General features: G+C 49.1%; 1 protein-coding gene across 3 annotated transcripts; it reads right to left on the bottom strand.

Moving 5' to 3' along the window:
- Positions 1 to 98: 98 nt before the first annotated feature.
- Positions 99 to 19,318, bottom strand: SMIM11 (small integral membrane protein 11). Of its 3 annotated transcripts, XR_015801883.1 has the most exons (6): positions 19,242 to 19,318; positions 16,646 to 16,707; positions 12,643 to 12,732; positions 10,736 to 10,915; positions 1,819 to 1,954; positions 99 to 1,470 (listed from the first exon to the last, which is right to left on the bottom strand). XR_015801883.1 is itself a non-coding variant. In XM_088160542.1 (5 exons), the coding sequence occupies exons 3-4, from the start codon at positions 12,661 to 12,663 to the stop codon at positions 10,748 to 10,750; spliced, it is 189 nt and encodes a 62-aa protein (XP_088016668.1). In that variant the 5' UTR covers positions 12,664 to 12,732; positions 16,646 to 16,707; positions 19,242 to 19,318; the 3' UTR covers positions 99 to 1,954; positions 10,736 to 10,747. The 3 variants fall into 3 exon arrangements, 2 of the variants coding, with proteins under 2 accessions (XP_088016668.1, XP_014748496.1); XM_088160542.1 differs by having other exon boundaries at positions 99 to 1,954; XM_014893010.2 differs by lacking the exons at positions 99 to 1,470; positions 1,819 to 1,954 and adding an exon at positions 9,181 to 9,347.

Genomic DNA, 19,318 nt, shown 5'->3' with positions numbered 1-19,318 from the left:
AGTGACAGAATTTTTTTGTGCCTGTCTCCAGAACCATTCTGTGACTGGTTCAGTGCCAGGTTTTGCCCTTTTCTGACCCAGAGATGGGGCAGCTGAGAGGCTTTTAAAAAAACCTTTTATTCCATTTTCAGTCTGATATGAAGGGTGAGACAATACAGATGTTACAGTTCACACCATCACAATCAGAATCCAACTCTTCCCTAATTACATTAGAATCATTTCTTGGCCTATCAGCTTTTTCCATCATGATATAAAATGCCTTAAATCCAATTATAAAATCACCCCTCTGGATTCTATTACAATGCATTTTTCATATTTCTATTTCTCCAAAGTATCTAGTTTTATTTGCAAGGCCATCCTTTGAAATTTTTTTCCAGCTCCATTTCTCTCTCCACAACATCTGTCCTCTCCCATGGCATTTCTGTGTCAGCATTTCTTGTTTGCACCCAGATGTGTGAGCCTTCTGTCAGGTCCTAAAAACTCTCCACAAATCCATTTCCCACAGTGCAGGATGAAATAAAGAAATGAAATCATTAAACAAGGAATTTAAAGCAGGTCAGGGAGGGATCCTGCTCCTCTTCCCAGCCCTGGGAGACACCTCTGGAGTTCACCAAGATCCCAGAGAGGGGCTGGAATCTCCTCCCTGGGAATATTCCAGAACACTCCCATGCCCTGTGCTCTGGGATGATGCTGGAGCAGGGAGGTCACACCAGATGTCCCAGCCTGACCCATCCTGGGATTCTGTGAAACAAATCAGGGAGCAGAGAAAAGGATTTGAACTTCCAGTGGGTGCCAAAAGAATTAGGGGATAATTCCCTCCAGGTTTTTCTTCTCACACTTCACATCCAGCTCTTTAATAGTGGGGTTCATGGAGGAGTTTTTTTTTGGGGGGGACCTCAGGCCATGATCAGGATTTTAAATGTGCTCTTTGCAAAATCAATCATTCCAGCAGGATGATCCCTGCCAGGTTCTGCTCCTGGTATCCTTTATTAAGGATAAAAGCACATATTAAAAGAGAGAATTTGAAATCCAAATATTTTCATTTTAGCTGCATCCCATGACCAGGTGCATCTGTGCTCTGCTTGGATCAGGGACAGATAATTTACACAAAAATGGGCCAAAAATCCAATTTCACCACCCTTGTGACAAATTCCTGGTATGGGGAATCATGAGACCAGGCCTTGGATGTAAATTCCTCAAATTTCAACAAAGAAAGGGCTGGAAAATGAATTCCATAGATCAAGCCTGGCTTTGACTCCAAGGGGGGGGATCTGCTCCTGAGCAGGGAATTGAATAAAGCTGAAGAATTCCAAGTGATTTTCCCACTGCAGGCACATTCAAATCTGGTGAAAATGGGAAATTCCAATTTTCCCCCTGAAATCTGGTGCCAGCTCAGTGGTTGCCAACACCAAACCCTTCACTTCCAGCAGTCTGCAGGGAATTTCTCAGGGCCAGGTAGGAGAAATCTCCCTGAAAGGGAAGTTCCCAACAATTAGTGGTTGGTTCAGCCTTTAAGGCATCAATTCAGTGTCTCAGGATAAAATCTGGCTCCTCATCATGGCAGATTTTCCTTCCCTGTGCCATTAATCAGTGGAATTCTGTGATCTCCCATGCTGAGTGATGCAAAGGGGAATTTTTTTAACAGTTTTTCCAAGTTTATTGAATATTTTCTTCTTTTTTTTTTTTTTTTTTTTTTTTTTGGAAGGGGCTCCCGATTTACATTGAGGTCCTCATCCCTTTGTTTCTTGTGGATTTCTGAGAGAATCAAGACCATAAAGACATAAAAGACAGAAAATAAAATTCACTAAAGAGACAAACCTGTGTTTTCCCTGTGTGTGGAAATTCTCCAGCCCATTCCCAGCTCCATTCCCTGCCCTGGTCACGCTCCAGCCCCTCAATGTCCTCTGCAAAGTGAGAATTCCAGACTCTTCCATGGATTTGATGGTTGATTTTCCTTGGAAACAACGTCCAATGGAAATGCAGAAGGATAAAAAGGAAAGGAAAGGAAAGGAAAGGAAAGGAAAGGAAAGGAAAGGAAAGGAAAGGAAAGGAAAGGAAAGGAAAGGAAAGGAAAGGAAAGGAAAGGAAAGGAAAGGAAAGGAAAGGAAAGGAAAGGAAAGGAAAGGAAAGGAAAGGCAGAAGGATAAACATGGATAACAATCCCTTGGGAGTGCTGGCCCTCCATCACCTGCACAACGTGGGGGGATGAGCGATTTTGGGAAGTTTCTTTCATTGCCAGGGACTCAGTGGGAATTTTCCTGATTCTCTGGGAGAGACTCAGAATCCATGAGTCCAACCTGCCCTGGAGAGGAGCTCGATTGCTAATTAACAACGTGATTAGTGCCAGCCTCTGAATGGTGACAGAAGAGCACAAGGTCCCCCCCCCCGCCCCCCCCGAGCCCCTTTCCCATTGCTGCTGCTCCTCCCAGGCTGTGCTGATGGTTTGGGATTGCTGTGAAATGACAGCGAGGAAAGGAATTGTGTGGTGCCTCTGTCCCGCAGGCACAGGCAGGGATTGCACAGCCCTGGGCTGTTGTTGGGACACAGCTCTGTCCCTCTGCCCTGCCCTGGTGACACTGCTGGGGACAAGGAGCAGCTCCAGTCACACCAGCACAAATCCCAGCCCTCCGTTTTCATGTCTGGGTTCACAGGAAGGAGAACAAACCCTGACCCGAAGGGCTCTGAGTCCAGGCCCTGCTGCCTCCCTGGCATTTGGTTCTGGGCAGTTTTTCCAGCCTTGTGACACAGCAGAGTCCCTGGGACCAGGAATGGGATCAGAGGGAATCATGGAATGGTTTGGGTGGGAAGGACCCTAAAACTCATCTTGTTCCATCCCCCTCCCACTGTCCCAGGCTGCTCCAAGCCCCAATATCCAGGGATCCAGGGGCAGCCACAGCAAATCCGGGAATTCCATCCCAGCCCAGGGAACAATTTCTAATTCCCAAAATCCCATCAAATCCTGCTTTGAAGCCATTCCCTGTGTGCTGTCCCTCCATGCCTTGTCCCCATTCCCTCCCCAGCTCTCCTGGAGCCCCTTTAAGTCCTGGAAAGGCTCTAAAATTTCCCCAGAACTTTCTCTCCTCCAGGCTGGACAACTCCAATCCCCTGTTTCCCATCCATTTAGCACCAAGGAGTTTCCCAAGGAAGCAATTTGTTTCACAGGAATTGTCCTTCCTGGTTTGTATTTTTTGGGAAGTCCAGTGGGAAGCCCCCATGAAGGATTTTATGGGAACCAGAATTTGGAAAGAGGAAGTTTTTGCTGCCAGTTTCCTAAAAAAAAAGGGAAAAAGAGAACAATCTCCTTTTCCTGGTAAAAGCTGGGAAAGAAAAAAGAAAGAAAGAAAAAATCCTTTCCCATTTCCCTCTGGGACGTTGAGGCCTGGCAAAACTTTTCTCCCTAATCCCTTTTAACAAGCACGGAAAGCTGTGGGCAGGAAAAAAGAGCTGAGGCTGAAATCCAAGGAACTTTTTGGGATTTTACAGAAACCCCTCCAGGACGAGCTCCTTGCCTTTCCTGCACTCCCCCTTTTGCTGCTGTGTAGGATAATTACAGCCCACGTTTTCCACAAAACCCTGTAACCCTTCGTGGGGATGAAAAATATTGTGGCTCATGCAGCTGTGACTCAAGTGGTAATTTGGGATGACAAGCAATTCCTTGAACATCTGACTCAAGCTAATGGGAGGATGTTTCCCAACAGCAGCACCTTAGTCAAGAGCCTTTGAAACAACATCCCAGCTCCTCAGCAGGGTTTGAAATCCCAATTATTTTATTATTTTATTGCCTTTGCCAGCAGGAGCTTTTGGAGGGAGGGCTCAGGGCACTTGAGCATTGCAGGAGAGCAAAGCCAAGCTCTGGTCCCACTCAGGAATCTGTGTGTGTGAAAAATAATTAAAGGACAAGAGGCAGAGTCAGATGCAAATGTTGGGGGAGAAGCTGTCAAAGATGTCCCTCTGCTCGAGCTGGAATGCAAATCATTTAAATTTCCATCATATCTCATTGACTAATGACTCCTAAGTGCTTTTCCAAGCCTCATCTTCATGGAAAAAAAAAAAAAAAATCCCACAAACATTTATTTTCCCTCCAGCTCTTGGAGCACGTCTGTAATGGGTGACCCAACACATTTTTAGATGGGAACATTCTTCCTCATTTTCAAGTCCTCACTCCTGACAGCTTTTTCTGCAAAAAGCACTCGGGGCCATAATTTAGGGGTGATTATGATTGGATGATCCTGGAGGATTTGGGATTTTGGGATAAAAGCTTTTCTGAGTGAGCAGGCAAAGTGGAGCCCAGTGAGGAGTAGGAGAAGGGTGGCCAGGAATGGAAAGGCAGGAGACATCACTGAAAGCTCTGTCCCTGTGAACTAAAAATTCCTTGGAATTTCTTGCTGCAGGGCCCAGGGACAGGAGGAGGAAGAGGGAACACACTGAGGATTGTCTGTGTGAGAAAAGCAGAAGGACAGAGCTGGTTTAGAGCCCAGACACAAAGCCCAGATTCATTTCTTTGACTCAAACCCCACTGTCAGGAGCTGCCATTTGTTGTTGCTTGGCTCTGAGCCTCCCCACATCCACCAGGAGCACCAGGCTGGGAAATGAGCCCGAGTTTAGGCCAGGGAAATGAGTCAGAGCAGATAAAAAAGAGCTGGAGGACTGTGAAAGAGCCAGGCCATTGGAAGCTGAGGCATTGGGGAGCCAAGCCAAGCAGCAGGAGGAAGTCCAGGGAGAAGAAAAAAAAAAAAAAACCAAACAAAAAAAGGATAATCAAAAAGGAGAGTCACCCATCTGGGTTCCATGGGATCAACAGGAAGCAGCCACATCCATCTTCCATGTGACAGCCACATGCCAGCCTTGGGCCAGCCTGGAACATTTCCAGGGACACATGGAAACTTCCAGGAGCTCCCTCTGATCCAGCTGGAAATCCACATGGATAAAAAAACCTCATCACTCATTTGTGCCCAAACAAACTTTGCCTCTGCAGGAGCACACAAAGAATCCATTACCGTGGGATAATTTGTGGCAGCTGCCAGGAATTGCTGTTTTCAGCTGGGATTATCCCAAAGTGGGAGCCAGGCAAGGTCCAGCTGAGCCCACTCTGGAATTGTTCCAGCAGCAAAGATAAAACAGCTCCAAAACCAAACTGGAGAGTGACTTGGGTTGTGCCATCTCCCAATCCCTGGTCACTCACAGCCAAAAAATGACCTTTGGATCGAATCCAGGGGGGAAACATCAGCCCAGGTTTTGGGAATTTCACCTGAGCTGTCCCCACATGCTCACGGGTTGGACATTGGGGTGTTTCCCATGTGGAGCTGCAGTGTAAGATCCAAAGCTCTTGGGGAGGGTCCAAAGGATGGGGAAGGGTCTGGAGAGGCCACAAGGAGCAGCTGAGGGACCTTGGAATGTTCAGCTGGAGGAGCCTGAGGGAAACCCGACAGGGGCTGCAGCTCATCCCAAGAGCTGTGACAGGGACAGCAGCCAGGGAGAGGCTGGAGCTGTGCCAGGAGGGATTTAGGATGGATTTTAGGACAAAGCTCTTCCCCCAGAGGGTGCTGGCACTGCCCAGGCTCCCCAGGGAATGGGCACAGAGCTCCAGGAGCTGCCAGGGATGCCCAGGCTGGGATTTTGGGGGGGGTCTGGGCAGGGCAGGGTGGGACTGGGTGATCCCTGGGGGTTTATTCCCACTCAGGATATTCCAACTCCCTCATGTGAGGTCTATCAGCTCCCCATTAGCCTTGAAGGCTGATAATAATAGTTATTAACTAATTAACTATGTCATACGTGCTGTAATTAGAGGATGCAACAAGTCACTGCATCCTTGGAATCAATCCTGCCAAGACTGGAGCTGGGATCCCAGGGAATTAGGAAAGATTGGCCCCAACACAGAACACGTGCAGAGCAGGAAAAAGCAGGAGGAATTGCTGATTCCCAAGAGGAAAAGCAGGGAAGGAAAAGCTGGAATCACTGAGACCCCCGGGATGCTGCTCAGGGAGTTCTGCCTCCCTCCAGCCCCAGCCTGGGGTTGATTCTGGCACAAATCTCAGATTAAAAGCTTTCATTGGTGCTAAAATTAAGCTGAGCTCATCTTAGCTAAAGTCTAATGGCAGAACTGTTCTGTTGAAGGTTCATTTTTCATTTGAAGGGCCTCAGAGCCCTGAGCTTTCTATTCCAGCAGCCACCTGAGAGACCTCAGAACCTGGGAGAATTTCATTTGTTTCCCTTAAAATCCCAACAGCTCCTCTCCTGATCTCTCCACAAGGATTGCAGCTTTGGTTTAAACCCACAAAGCTTTCATGTGAACAAAAGGAACCCTAGAGGTGCAAACAGTGGAAATCTAGAAACCAGTTTTTAACTTGAAACCTTTTATTTTATGCCTTTAACCCTTGGCACTGGTGAGAATGACAATTATCAGAAATCCAGACCTGTGCATGGGAGGTACAGCCTGAATTCTGCTTTAGAAAAAAAAGGAATTTTATGGAATAGGGGAGAAGGAGAGATCCCGTGTTCTGCAGGCACCACAGTGACCTGGCTCATTTTTCAGGATGGGAATATTCCCAAGAGGTTCCTGTGTAGCTCCTCTGGTGTTGAAGCTGTTGGTGTGGCCCTTGGGGACAGGATTTGGGGTGATGGTGGCACTGGATGATCCTGAAGGGTTCTTCCCATTTTGATGTTTCTGGGGTACACCAAGCACCCCAAAGCTCTTTATCCCTGCTGCCTCCTCTTCCTCAGAAATTAAACTGAATTGAATCCTCTTTTAAATCTATTTTTAACCATAAAACCTTTCTGTGTCCAAGAAGTGGCTGGAGCTGGCACAGCTGGGACTCCATGGGCTGGGAGGGCTTTTCCAGCCTCTGGGATTTTGGAATTCTGGGATTCTTACAAAATTCGAGGTGCCCAGCTGGTTCCTGAAGGAGAAACCGCAGCAAAGCTGAGCTGTTGTCTCCCCCCAGTGTCGGCAGAATTTTCCTGTTCCAGTTGTGGCACACGGCATTGATTCCCAAAGGTAAAATCAACTGGAAGCTGGGAGAGCACAGCCCAAAGTCCCCATGGAACAGCAGGGAACAGGCACTGCCTCAGTTTGGGAAAGGATAGGACTGGATAAAACTTATTCTCATCCTGGAAATTATTGGATATTTCCCATCCCTAACTCTGGAGATATCCGAGCTTTAAAACTCTGCTGAAATTTAGCAGGAGGAAGGCAGGGAAAGATGGGATATTGGGAGAAAATTCCTGGCTGGGATGGAATTCCCAGATTTGCTGTGGTTGCCCCTGGATCCCTGGAATTTTCAGTTCCAGGTTGGACATTGGGGACAGTGGGAGGTGTCCCTGCCATGGCAGGGGTGGCTCTGGGTAATCCTTAAAATCCCTTCCACCCCAAACCACTCTGGGATTCTAAAAATCAGGCTGGACCAGATTTGAAATCTTTTACCTGCAAAGATTTTCCTGATTTAGCTGCAGAGGCAGAAATGTGATAATTTGAAATATTTTTGAGGGGACTCCTTGCAGCTCTTTTCCCTATATTTAGGGAAAAAAAAAAAAAAAAAAAAAAAAAAAAGAGCATTAATTCCCTTTTTGCACATCTTTGGCAGGGATGATTTGAAGCCAGTCTTGATTGCTGGGGGTGCTGAACTTTGGTGGTAAATTGAGTTGAAAAGGGAGATTTTGTCCCTTTGGTTCTGCTCACAGAACAGTAGTTAAAACGCTAAAAACAATTCCTCATCATCGTTATTTATTTATTTTTTTTTTCCTAGAAAAATCTACTCTGGAGAGCCTAAAACCTCCAGATTTGGGCTAATATTCAAAAATAACTGCACAAAGCCAAGCCATTGGTGTCACCACAGCTGACAATTCCCTGGGGAGCTTTGGAGGGGGTGGCTCCACCAGAATTCCTGAGTTTTTCCCTCAGGGAAGGTGGGCACCAGGCTCTCCTCACTGACACCACAGGGACTGAATTCAATTCCCCCCCAGTTCACCTTGGCATGCACAGGTGAGTGCTGGGAACAGAAAAGAACTGCTGGATTCCCTGGAATCTGGGAATTCCTGAGGCTGCTGGAGCAGGATATTTCTCTAGGATACAGCAGGAAATTTCTCTGTGCTCAGAATGGCTTTCTGCACTGCTTTTGTTCTCTCCAGTGTCCAAAGAGAGAGAGCAGGAAAATGAGATTTTAACATTCCTACAGCTCCAGGGAGTGATTCCAGCAGAGCCAGAGCTCCCTGAGCATCCCCTGTGCTCCCCACTCAGGTGAGGGCTGGGGTCCAGGGCTCCTCCAAGGGCTCTCCAGCCTTCTCTTCCCTCCTCTCCCCACTCCACTGGCAAATTTCTGCTTCTCCTTAACTCCCACAAAGGTCTAGGAAGTGCTTTGGGATGGAAAGGGGAATGTGAAGGCAAAGGTACCTGAGCCTTTATTCTGTATTTGTGTATTTCTGTTGATTAACCTAAATCTGCTCTGGAGCCAGGCTGGGAGAGCTGGGAATGTTCCAGTCTGGAGAAGGAAAAGCTGCAGGGAGAGCTCAGAGCCCCTGGCAGGGCCTGAAGGGGCTCCAGGAGAGCTGGAGAGGGACTGGGGACAAGGATGGAGGGACAGCACACAGGGAATGGCTTCCAAGCAGGATTTGATGGGATTTTGGGAATTAGGAATTGTTCCCTGGGATGGGATGGAATTCAGTTCCAGGTTGGACACTGGGACAGTGGGAGGTGTCCCTGCCATGGCAGGGCTGGCACTGGATGATTTTAATTTTCTTCCCAACCTAAACCATCCCAGGATTCCATGCCCAAATTCTCCTCCAGAATTTGGTGCCTCTGCACAGGCAGGAAAAGCTGAGCCCCCAGGCTGAGCAGAAAATGGAACCAAAGAGAATTCTTGGGATAAATCTCCTTCCTTGAGGTGACACCGTGATTTCCATGGATCCAAGGAAGTCCTGGCTGCACAAAGTGCCTGGAAAATCTCCTCTCCCACAGCCTGACCCTTGCAGGAAGCAGCTGCAGAAGCTGCCCTGAGCCCTCTCCACTTCTTTCTGCCTCTCCACGAATTTTGGATCCTCTCAGGATGGATCCAGAACATTTTTCTCCTCAATTTTTCCCTCCTGACTGTTTTCCTTTTCCATCCCAGCCACCTCCTTGCAGCTGATCTTTTTCCCAAGTGCCTCCCCTGCAGCTCCAATCCTTTGAGGAAACATCAGCCAAGTTGATTTTTTTTAACAAAAGCTTTTATTTTATTACATAAATAGAGGGGCTCAGGTGCTTTGCTGTACATACAAAAACGGAGATCATTTAAGTGTCACTCCTCTGAGGTGACACATCCTTCTTTTGCAGGAAGGTTTCATCCTCCTGGGAAATGAACCCAAATGTCAGGAACCTGCAGGGTGGGGACAGAGAGCAGTGAGAACAGCAGGGAGAGCACAGGGACACCTTTGGAGCTGCTCCCAATTCCATGGGGGAATTCCTCCCTCTCCATCCCAGGGACTCTGCTGGGCAGCTCTGGGGATTGGGAAGGGAATTTCTGTGAGATCAGAGAGGTTTTAACATCACTCCTTCACCTGCTGGCCACTGAGGTTTGGTTGCAGAAATCCCTGGTGCTGTGAAGGTTTTGCCAAGCAGAATTCCCTGGGATAAACTGCACAGAATTCCAGAATTCCAGATTGGTTTAGAGGGATCTTAAAGCTCATCCCATCCTTAGGCAGGGACACCTTCCACTATCCCAGCTTGCTCCAAGTTTTGCCCAACCTTTTCTTTTCCAGGGAAGTGGCCAAAATCTACCCCAAAGCCAAGTCCTAAATCTGCTGGAAACAGGAGACTGAAAAACCCTTTTGGTTTTGTTGTTTTTTTTTTTTTCCCTGTGTAAATAGAAAAAACTTTGTTCCCATGGTTATTCCCAGGGCCTCATTTCTAGGCACAATTCCAAATCTTTGGGAATAAAGGGACTAAAAAAAAAAGGGTGGAAATAAAATCTAGGAAAGATTTTAAGAACTGAAAAGTGTCTTTAGATAGGAGGGGATGACCTCAGAAAGGGAAATAAGATTTTATTTCAATAAAGAGCAACATGACATCAAACTCCCACTGAGCTTCCAAAGGGCAGGCAGGAATAGAATTCCCAATTTGCTGCAGAACAGGGAGAAGTGAAGAAAATTGCTCCAAAAATGACAAGCAAGGCAGGGAATAGAATCCAAGCACCAGGCAGGACTCATTCTGCTCATGGATTTGATCCAAGAAAGCAGAGATTGCTTCAACTTCGGAAAGAGAGGGGAGGAATTCAGGAATTTCAAAATGAAAACCCCAAATTTAGGGAATTTAGTGAAGTTCATTTTGCTCTTTCAAGCAGAAAAACGTGCATTTTTCTCAGGGAATTCTACATGGTGGATGTTCCATGGCATAACCTGTCCCTTTGGGAATTCCAGGTGTGGAATTTGCCCTTTCCAATAATAATTGGAAAATTTCACTCATCTGGAAAGGTTGGTTCTTTTCTTTCTTTTATTTTGTGACTTAATTCCCAGAGTTCTGATTGTAGCATCCTGCCTGGCTGCTCCCCTGCACTTATTCCTAATTTATCCCCCTCTTTGTACATCAGGCATCAAAAAATCCACGGAGATAAAAACCACACAGGGAATATCGTGCTAAAATATCCTTCCACAAAGAATGAGTGAGCAAATCCCCTGAAACATCCCAAATATTCCACAAGCTCAGGCCTAGAGTGCACATTCCAAATCAATCCCACTCAAAGCTCAGGAATTGGGATCAATTCCATACCTGAGGGATTCTTCACTCATCCTTTTTCTCTGCTTCTGCTTTCAGCTTCTCCTCACGTTCCCTCTTCAGTTTCTCCTCAATTTTCTTGCTCTGGTACATTTTGACTCCAGCAAAGGCCAAGCAAAGGATCAATGTTTTAGCTGCCAAAATGTACATCAGCAGTGGGAAGTTTTCCAGAGCCTGGAATGCCAAAGAATCCATTTAGGCACATCTGGAACACTTGGACAATTAAAAATGAATTTATAGGGATGTTCTGCACCTTCTATTCCAATAGTAACACTCCTCTCTCTCTCTATGGTTTGTGTTTCTGTGGGAAATTAAACCAAGCAGAGCAACAAGGCCAAAGAAAAATCCCCTTCCCTCAAGTCCTGGATTCCTTCTGCTCATTTTCCAGCAATATTTGGAGCTGAAAAAAGGGAAGAACTGAGTATTTTAGGGAGATTGGGAAAGTGGAAATGCTGCTGAAGGATTCTCACAAGTGATGGATCCCTGGGGATCAGCTCTCAGATGGGATCCCCAAAAACACTCCAGGAAATTTTAATTCACAGCAACTTTGCCATGAACCTGCTCAGATATAGAAGGTGTAGATAAATGCCTTTAAACTGGGAGAAAAGTAAAAAAAAAAAAAAACCCACAGCTTCCAAGGATTGTTGTAGCAGTTCTGAATGCCTGGAATTGCACAAAGTGTTTCAATGCTATAAAAACATGAACTTGGGAGAGGAAAATTCAATGGGAATGGGTGCTGGGCACTGAGCAGAGCTCCCCAGGGCTGGGATTGTTGGGGGGGGTCTGTGCAGGGCAGGGGTGGGACTGGGTGATCCCTGGGGGTCCCTTCCCATCAGGATATTCCATAGTTCTGAGGTAACTCTGGGGATTTGGAATTCATCTTGCTCCCTTCAGGATCTCCCAAAGCTGTCAGGACACATCAAAGGATGAATTTAAGCCAAGCCTTGTGTCCATAGAGCAGCAGGGAGTTTGGAGAAACAACACCAGGCTCTGTCAATCTCCCCACAATCACAGCAGCAACAGCTCTGAATCCACAGCTCTGCACCAGCTGAGGGGGAAAGTTGGATTTAATGTGTTCAAATTGTTAATTACAGAGTCATGGAATGCTTTGGGATGGAAGGGAATTCAAAGCTCATCCAATTCCACAGGCAGGGACAAATCCCACTGTCCCAATGTCCAACCTGGAACTGAACATTCCAGGGATCCAGGGGCAGCCACAGGGAATTCCATCCCAGGGAACAATTCCTAATTCCCAAAATCCCATCAAATCCTACTCCGAAGCCATTCCCTGGGTGCTGTCCCTGCATTCCCTGGGTGCTGTCCCTCCATTCCCTGGGTGCTGTCCCTCCATCCCTTGGCAATTGTCTCTCTCCATGGTTCCTGCAGCTCCTTCAGGCCCTGCAAGGCCACCCTGAGCTCAGCCCAAAGCTTCTCCTCTCCAGGCTGAACAATCCCAGCTGTGCCAGCCTTTCCTCCCAGCAGAGCTGCTCCATCCCTCTGCTCATCCTGCTGCCTCCCTGGCTGCCATGCAGGAGGTTCCTCCTCCTGTGGTGCCTGTCACAAAACCCTGCAGAGATTTCATGACCCCAAAACCCCCAAAAATACAGTGGAGAAATTCCCCTCCAGTAAGAAAAGCAGCTGAGGGAAAAAGCAGCCAGAGAAAAATCTGGAAAGGGGAAAAGCAGGAGGAGCAGGGATGAGCAGAGCTCTGGTGAACTCAGGTTTAACTTGTGAGGCCCCAACAGCAAATCCTGGGGCAAGCACATCTGGCAAGGAAGGAAACAACAAATCCTCTGTCCCTGAGAGTGAGGGGGTTAAAAAAGGAATCATCAGAACCCACCCAGAACATCCCACATGGAAAGAGCAGCAATCCCTGCTTTGGGAATGAGCACCAGCCTCACCTTCCAGTTAAAGGCCACCATCTTCAGCTGGGGGGTGCCCCAGGACTGGGGGGGTCACACTCCTGGAGACAAAGGGCAGGGCAGGAACATCTTGGAGAAATGGAAAATAAAGCAGAATGAACTCTTGGAGAAAGAGAAAAATAAAGCAGAAAAAACTCGAAAATAAAGAAGAATGAACTCTTGGAGAAAGAGAAAAATAAAGCAGAATGAGCTCTTGGAGAAATAAAAAATAAAGAAGAATGAAATAGAAAATAAAGAAGAATGAACTCTTGGAGAAATAGAAATTCAAAGAGAATTAGGCAAGCTGCTAATTAGCCCACCCTGGCCCTCTGAGGGGCTCATCCCCAGCAATCCCCAGTGACCTCCAGGGCCTTTTGGGGCTGAGTGACAGGAGCAGGACAGGGTTTGACAGGCCCAGAGCAGGTGCTGGGGCTGGAATTCCACATCCTGCCAGCTGCTCCATGGAAAACATGGAAAACAGAGCTGCCTTTGGAAGCTGGAGCTGTGTGTGCTCCCCCTGCCTGCCTGAGCTGGGACCTGAGGGACCCCACAGGAGCTCCCTTGGGGGGTTCTTTGAGGGTTTCTAAGCCCCCCTGCTCTGTTTGGAGCCTTGAACATCTAATTAATCCTCTAATTGAGCAATCCTCTGTGATTGATTAATGTCATTCTCCATACTAACTGTTTATAAATGTAGAAGTTAGCAAAGCCAGCACTCCCTGGAGCCCTGAGTGCTCACCAACCATTCCAGAGCTCAATTCCTGGCAGGAAAAGTCTGCTGGAGGTTGCAGCACACACAGCACTGCCCTGAGCTCTCTGCTCCACCTCTTCAGCTGCTGGAATCCAATTTAACCCCTGGAGGTCTTTCCTGCCCGTGGAACAAGAGTGGAAAAGCAGGAGGGAACACTCCAGCACTGTGAAAAGCTGGGCTGAAGAAATGAGCACCACGCCAGGGAGCTGCTGCTGAGCTTCCTGCAGAAATTCAATGTTGTGGCAGCTCCTGTCCTGCTCAGTTCCTGGGTAAATGTTCTCATTTCTCCAGCCAGAGCATCCTTGCCTCTCCTCTTCCCTCTTACCCTGCTGAGATTCCTCTGGAAACATTCCCACTCCTCCAGAGATCTCTGTGACCAAGATCCAATTGTACCAAAGTCCTGGAGTGGCAGCCAGCACCAAATTCCTGCTCATCAGCCACTATTTCTGTGCTGGTGCTGATTGTGTCACTATTTCTGTGCTGGTGCTGATTGTGCAGCTCCTTATTCTGCTGAGAAAATGGCAGGGTGCTCATGAACTGAATCAGTGTTGTTACACCTCCAAAAAAATGTATTTTCACTTCATGGAATCATGGGATGGTCTGGGTTGGAAGGACCTTGGAAATCATCCCCTGCCATGGCAGGGACACCTCCCACTGTCCCGATGTCCAAGCTGGCCTTGGGATCCAGGGGCAGCCACAGCTGCTCTGGGAATTCCATCCCAGCCCCTCCCAGGAAACAATTCCTGCCCCAAATCCCATCCAGCCCTGCCCTCTGGCAGCTTCAGGCCATTCCCTGTGTCCTGTCCCTCCAGCCCTTGTCCAAAATCTCTTTCCATGTTTCTTATCATCCCAAAATGTTTCCCAGAGCTGACACCTGTGATGTTCTGTCCCCTCAGTGTCCTGTGCAGGTGGAATTGAGTGGGAATGTCACTGCTCCATCCAGGCTCTATTCCCACATCCCACCAGGCTCCAGTGGCCAAGACCTTCTCCCCATCTCTCATCTCTTGGCTTTTCCCTTTTCCTGATCCCTTAGGATTGAAAAAAAACAGGTGAAGCTGCAGCACAGGGCAGGGAGAACAAAGCAGGAAGAGGGAAAGTGGGAAAAGGGGAGGATTTTACCCAGAGCAGCTGTGGCTGCCCCTGGATCCCTGGCAGTGCCCAAGGCCAGCTTGGACATTGGGACAGTGGGAGGTGTCCCTGCTCATGGAGGCTGGATGGGCTTTGAAACCCCTTCCAATTCAAACCATTCCAGGATTCTAGGATTCCCTTCACGTTTAAAAAAAAAAAAAACATTTATGAGCACTGAGGTCATCAGTGCAAGAGCAAAAAGCTCCAAGGCTGCTTTTTCGAGGTTGAGATATCTTAAAAGCCCACAGGCAAATAATCAGCTGGAATTGTGTGTTTGCCTTTCCCGAGGAGATAAGGCACAGATAGGAGCCAGGAACACATCCACAGGCAGGCATTGTTCATTGCCCAGGAAAATGCAGGCAAACACAGGGCCTGGGCCCCACACAAGGGCACTGCTCACTCCCCTCACCTGCAAGGAGCTCTCCAGCCACGTGAGGAGGGACAGGAGCACCAGGCTCTGCCAAGATGCTCCACAAGCTGGGATAAAATGGCACCAGGCTCACATGGATTCCCTGGGATTGTAGCTGCCAGGCTCTACCTGGTCACTGCCAAGTCTCCTCTGGAGTTTTATTTCTTAACAAATAAAGGGAGGTGGCTGCTCTGGTCATGAGCAGAGCCATCCCACTGTGGCTGTCCCAGCCCTGGAAGTGTCCTAGGCCAGGCTGGACAGGGCTTGGAGCAGCCTGGGACAGTGGGAGGTGTCCCTGTCCCTGTCCTTGGTGATGCCTTAAGTTTTAGCTTTCACGTTTTTCAGATTCTGCACTGCATTAGTGTTTAACTCTGAACTCCACACAAAGTGTTCCAAGTTCTCCTCCCAGCTCAGGCACACAGAACAATCCTTTTCCAGCCCCACAACCAAGGAGATGCAGCTTCAGCCACAAAAAGTGCAAACAGGGAACTGAGGAGAGACTCTGGGTGGATGGGACTGCAGAACCTGGAGCTGGGATTGGACAGGGAACCCCAAGGTGGAAATGGACCCAAACTGATCAAAGTGTGAGAGTCCACTTTCATAAATCCAAAACTTATAAAAGTGTGAGAACTCCTGACTCAGGGTCCATCCTGGGTGTAGCCACAGCCAGGCTCTTGTACTGTTCAAGGTGAATCCTTTGAAAGCTTTTTAATAAATCCCTGCTTTATTAATATTTTAACTCTGTCCAGCCTCTGTTCCAGGCCAGCCTCTGCAGGCCTCAGTTCACTCTGGAGAGGAGAAGCAGGGGTGGCTCTGGATGGGTTTTAAGGTCCCTCCCAGCCCAAACCATTCTGGGATTTTGGGATTCTGGGCTGTGTGTGCAGCCTTGTCCCAGGGAATTCTGTCTGGTGAAGCTGATCAGATTCCTGCAGATGGGAAAGAGGAGAAGATCTGTCCAGGTCCCACCTCAGGGCTGTGCCAGCAATTCCCAGTGAACCCCAAATCCTCTGGGATCCTCAGTGTGCACGGCAGGCACAGAGGTCACAGCTCGTTCCAGAGGGTCGTGTCCCTCAGGGAGGGCTGCACCACATCCCAGAGCTTGGCATCAACCCCAAATCCAGCCCCAGCATCTCTGCCCAGCCCTGCCTTGTGCAACACAGCCCCACAGCCGGGCCCCAGGCACGTGGGAGGCCTGTGGTGGAGCAGGGAATGGAATCCCAGCCCTGGATTGCAGCTCCAGCCCTCCACAGCAACCACAGCCCAGCCCAGGCTCTCAGGGCATTGTCTGCAGAGCAAGGACAGCCCCGAGGCACCACAGAACATCCACAGAACATCCACAGAACATCCAAACCCTCTGGAGGTGTCCTGGCTGCACATCTCACCCTCCCTGCCAATTCCCACAAAATGGGGCTGGAGATATTCCTTTGGGATTGCTGAACAACTGCAGCCATGAGGCCTTGGAAAGAAAGCACTGAGCTGCTGAATTATCTGGGTGCATTTAAATGGGATATTTCTGAGCCAGAAAAGGGGGGTCACTCACCAAGGCCAGGCTGGATTGGACTCTGAGCAAACTGGAAGGTGACCCTGCTCATGGCAGGGCTTGGGATGAAATGTTCTTTAAGGTCCTTTCCAGCCCAAACCTGATTCTGATTCTGATTTTGGATCAACTCAAGGTTCCAACATCAAAACAATTAAAAAAACCATCAAGATCTTCATACCTGATGAAGCAGAAATTAAAATACGAGTGATTCCTCTGGCAGCTTCTCACATACTTCAAACTCTGGAAAACAGGAACAGAGCAGGTGGGATGTTTTATTCACATTGGTTGGATTAAAATCAAACCAAACCCAGAAATGCCAGGGGCACATCAGACTGTTCCACCATGGCATCACCAGGGATCACAAAGATGATCCCAAGGCTGCAGCCCCTCTGCTCTAGAAACAGACTGGGAGAACTGGGATTGTCCACCCTGGAGAAGGGACAATTCCAGGGAAACCTTAGAGCCCCTTCCAGGGCTTATAAAAAGGAGTGAGAGGGATTTGTTATATGGGCAGAGAGTGCCAGGACAAGGGGCAATGGTTTTAAACTGCCACAGGGCAGGGCTGGATGGGACTTTGGGAATTAGGAATTGTTCCCTGGCAGGGTGGGCAGGGCTGGCACAGGGTGCCCAGAGCAGCTGTGGCTGCCCCTGGATCCCTGGAATGTTCAGTTCCAGGTTGGACATGGGGACAGTGGGAGGTGTCCCTGCCATGGCAGGGGTGGCTCTGGGTGGGATTTGGGGTCCCTCCCAACCCAAACCATTCCAGGATTCTGGGATCTTTTAGGATTCAACGTTATTTTGTTTTAACCAGAGCTTGGGGGAATTTAATCTCTTGATTTTTAAGGTGCAAAAGTGAACATGGAGCTGTTTGCTTGACCCAAATAGAGCCAGAACAGATCTTGAAAATAAAATCTTCAGCCCTTTAGGAGGATGGAGGAGCTCTGCTGGGAGGAAAGGAGGGACAGGAACAGGGAATGGAGGGACAGGACACAGGGAATGGCTCCCATGCCAGAGGGCAGGGCTGGATGGGATTTTGGGCAGGAATTGTTCCCTGGGATGGGGTGGGTAGACCCTGGCACAGGGTGCCCAGAGCAGCTGTGGCTGCCCCTGGATCCCAGCCCAGCTCTGTCCTGGGCTGGAGAACAAGGAAGGGACTGGGGAACAAGGAGGGAGCGTGGAAAGCAAGAAAAGCTGAGGGTGGAGAGCAAGGAAGGGGGGCTGAAAAGAAAGGAGGGGGTACTGGAGAACAAGAAATGGGTACTGGAGAGTACGGGGGGGATGTCTTGAGGATAAGGGGAGGAGAACAAGAATGTGGGGCCTGAAGAGGAAGGAGGGCAATGGAGAACTAGGGAGGGGGGCTGGTGAACAAGGAGGGAGAGGTAGAAATCAAATAAGGGGGATGGAGAGCAAGGAAGAGGCTGGAGAACAACAGTGGGGGAATGGAGAGCAAAGAGGGGGGGCTGGAGGTGAAGGAGAGCGGGGTGAGGAACAATCAAGTGTGGTAATTGATAAAAGATTGGTGTTAATCACAAAAGCATTGGGGTTTGTATAAACCAGAATACTAAGCTCTGAAGTGAAGCATGGACACTAAATAAAGGAAATTATATGATTAAATCATTCTGTTTAAAATCACCTTGTTATGTTATGTTTTCCAAATAAGTTGCATCTACTACCAGCTTGCAAAATCAGACTTCCTGATAGCCCAAAATCAGAACTTCCCAATAGCCCTTCCTGCCTCTGTCTGATCAATGCTGTCCATCTTAAAGACCAGACTTCCAGAATTTCACTGGTGGTTATCTACAAAGACCAGATGGTTATCTGTGAAACTATCGCCAGAGATTTTGCAAATTGGGATAAAGATGTTTATTCAACCACCACTGCTTACCTGGCAAAATTGGAACAGCTAAAAAACCAAAAATTATTGATTACAAGAAACCACGGTATAAGAAGAGGCTGCAAACCAAGGTTGGGTGGAGCGTGGAGTGGGCAGTGACGCCTCACGTTCCCCAGCACTGCTTGCTCTTTCTATATCAAATAAACAATCTAAATTTTGCTGAATATCGAGACTTTTGTCTCTCATTCATAATAGGAGGGACTGGAGAGAAGGAAAGGGGAGTGGAAATGAAGGAGAGGGGGGAACACGGAGAGCAAAGAGGGGGTGGAGGAGGCAGGAGGGGGGGTTGGAGAGAAAGGACGAGGCCTGGAGAACAAGGGGAGGGGGCGGAGAAGGGGCCGGGGCAGGAACGGGAAGGGAGGGAAGGGAAGGGAAAAGGGAAAGGGAAAGGGAAGGGAAGAGAAAGGAAAGGCCGGGGATGGCAGTGAGGGTAGGGAAAGGAAAAGCCGGGCACGGAAGGCCGGGCAGGGTAGGGAAGGGAAAGGCCGGGCAGGGCAGGGAAGGAAAATGCAGGGCATGGAAGGCCAGGCAGTGAGGGCAGGGAAGGAAAATGCCGGGCAGGGAAGAGAAAGACCGGGCAGTGAGGGGAAAGACCGGGCAGTGAGGGGAAAGACCGGGCAGTGAGGGGAAAGGCCGGACACGGAAGGCCGGGCAGGGAAGCGAAAGGCCGGGCAGTGAAGGCCAGGCAGGGAAGGGAAAGGCCGGGCAGGGAAGGCCAGGCAGGGAAGGGAAAGGCCGGGCAGTGAGGGCAGGGAAGGCAGCAGGCCCGGGCACGGGAGAGCCGCCGAAGCTGCGGGGAGCGGAGCGCTCGGGGCGATGCGGGCCGGGCTCCCCCGCAGCCCCGCGGGGCCGTGAGGGGAAGGGCCCGGGCCGCTCCTACCTGAGGGCGGCCATGGCGGGCGGGGGCGGCGCTCCCGGCAGCGCTGGGCCCGGGCTGCTCCGCCCGCTCCGCTGCGG

Source organism: Sturnus vulgaris, chromosome 2, assembly GCF_052056855.1.
Source record: "Sturnus vulgaris isolate bStuVul1 chromosome 2, bStuVul1.hap1, whole genome shotgun sequence".
NCBI lineage: Eukaryota > Metazoa > Chordata > Aves > Passeriformes > Sturnidae > Sturnus > Sturnus vulgaris.
This window is presented reverse-complemented; position numbering and strand designations above follow the sequence as displayed.

Coding starts and splice junctions, on each gene's coding strand:
- SMIM11 (XM_088160542.1), bottom strand. CDS start 12,663: ATGGTGGCCTTTAACTGGAAG. Junction 10,916..12,642: donor TGGTGGCCTTTAACTGGAAG/GTGAGGCTGGTG, acceptor TTGGCATTCCAG/GCTCTGGAAAACTTCCCACT.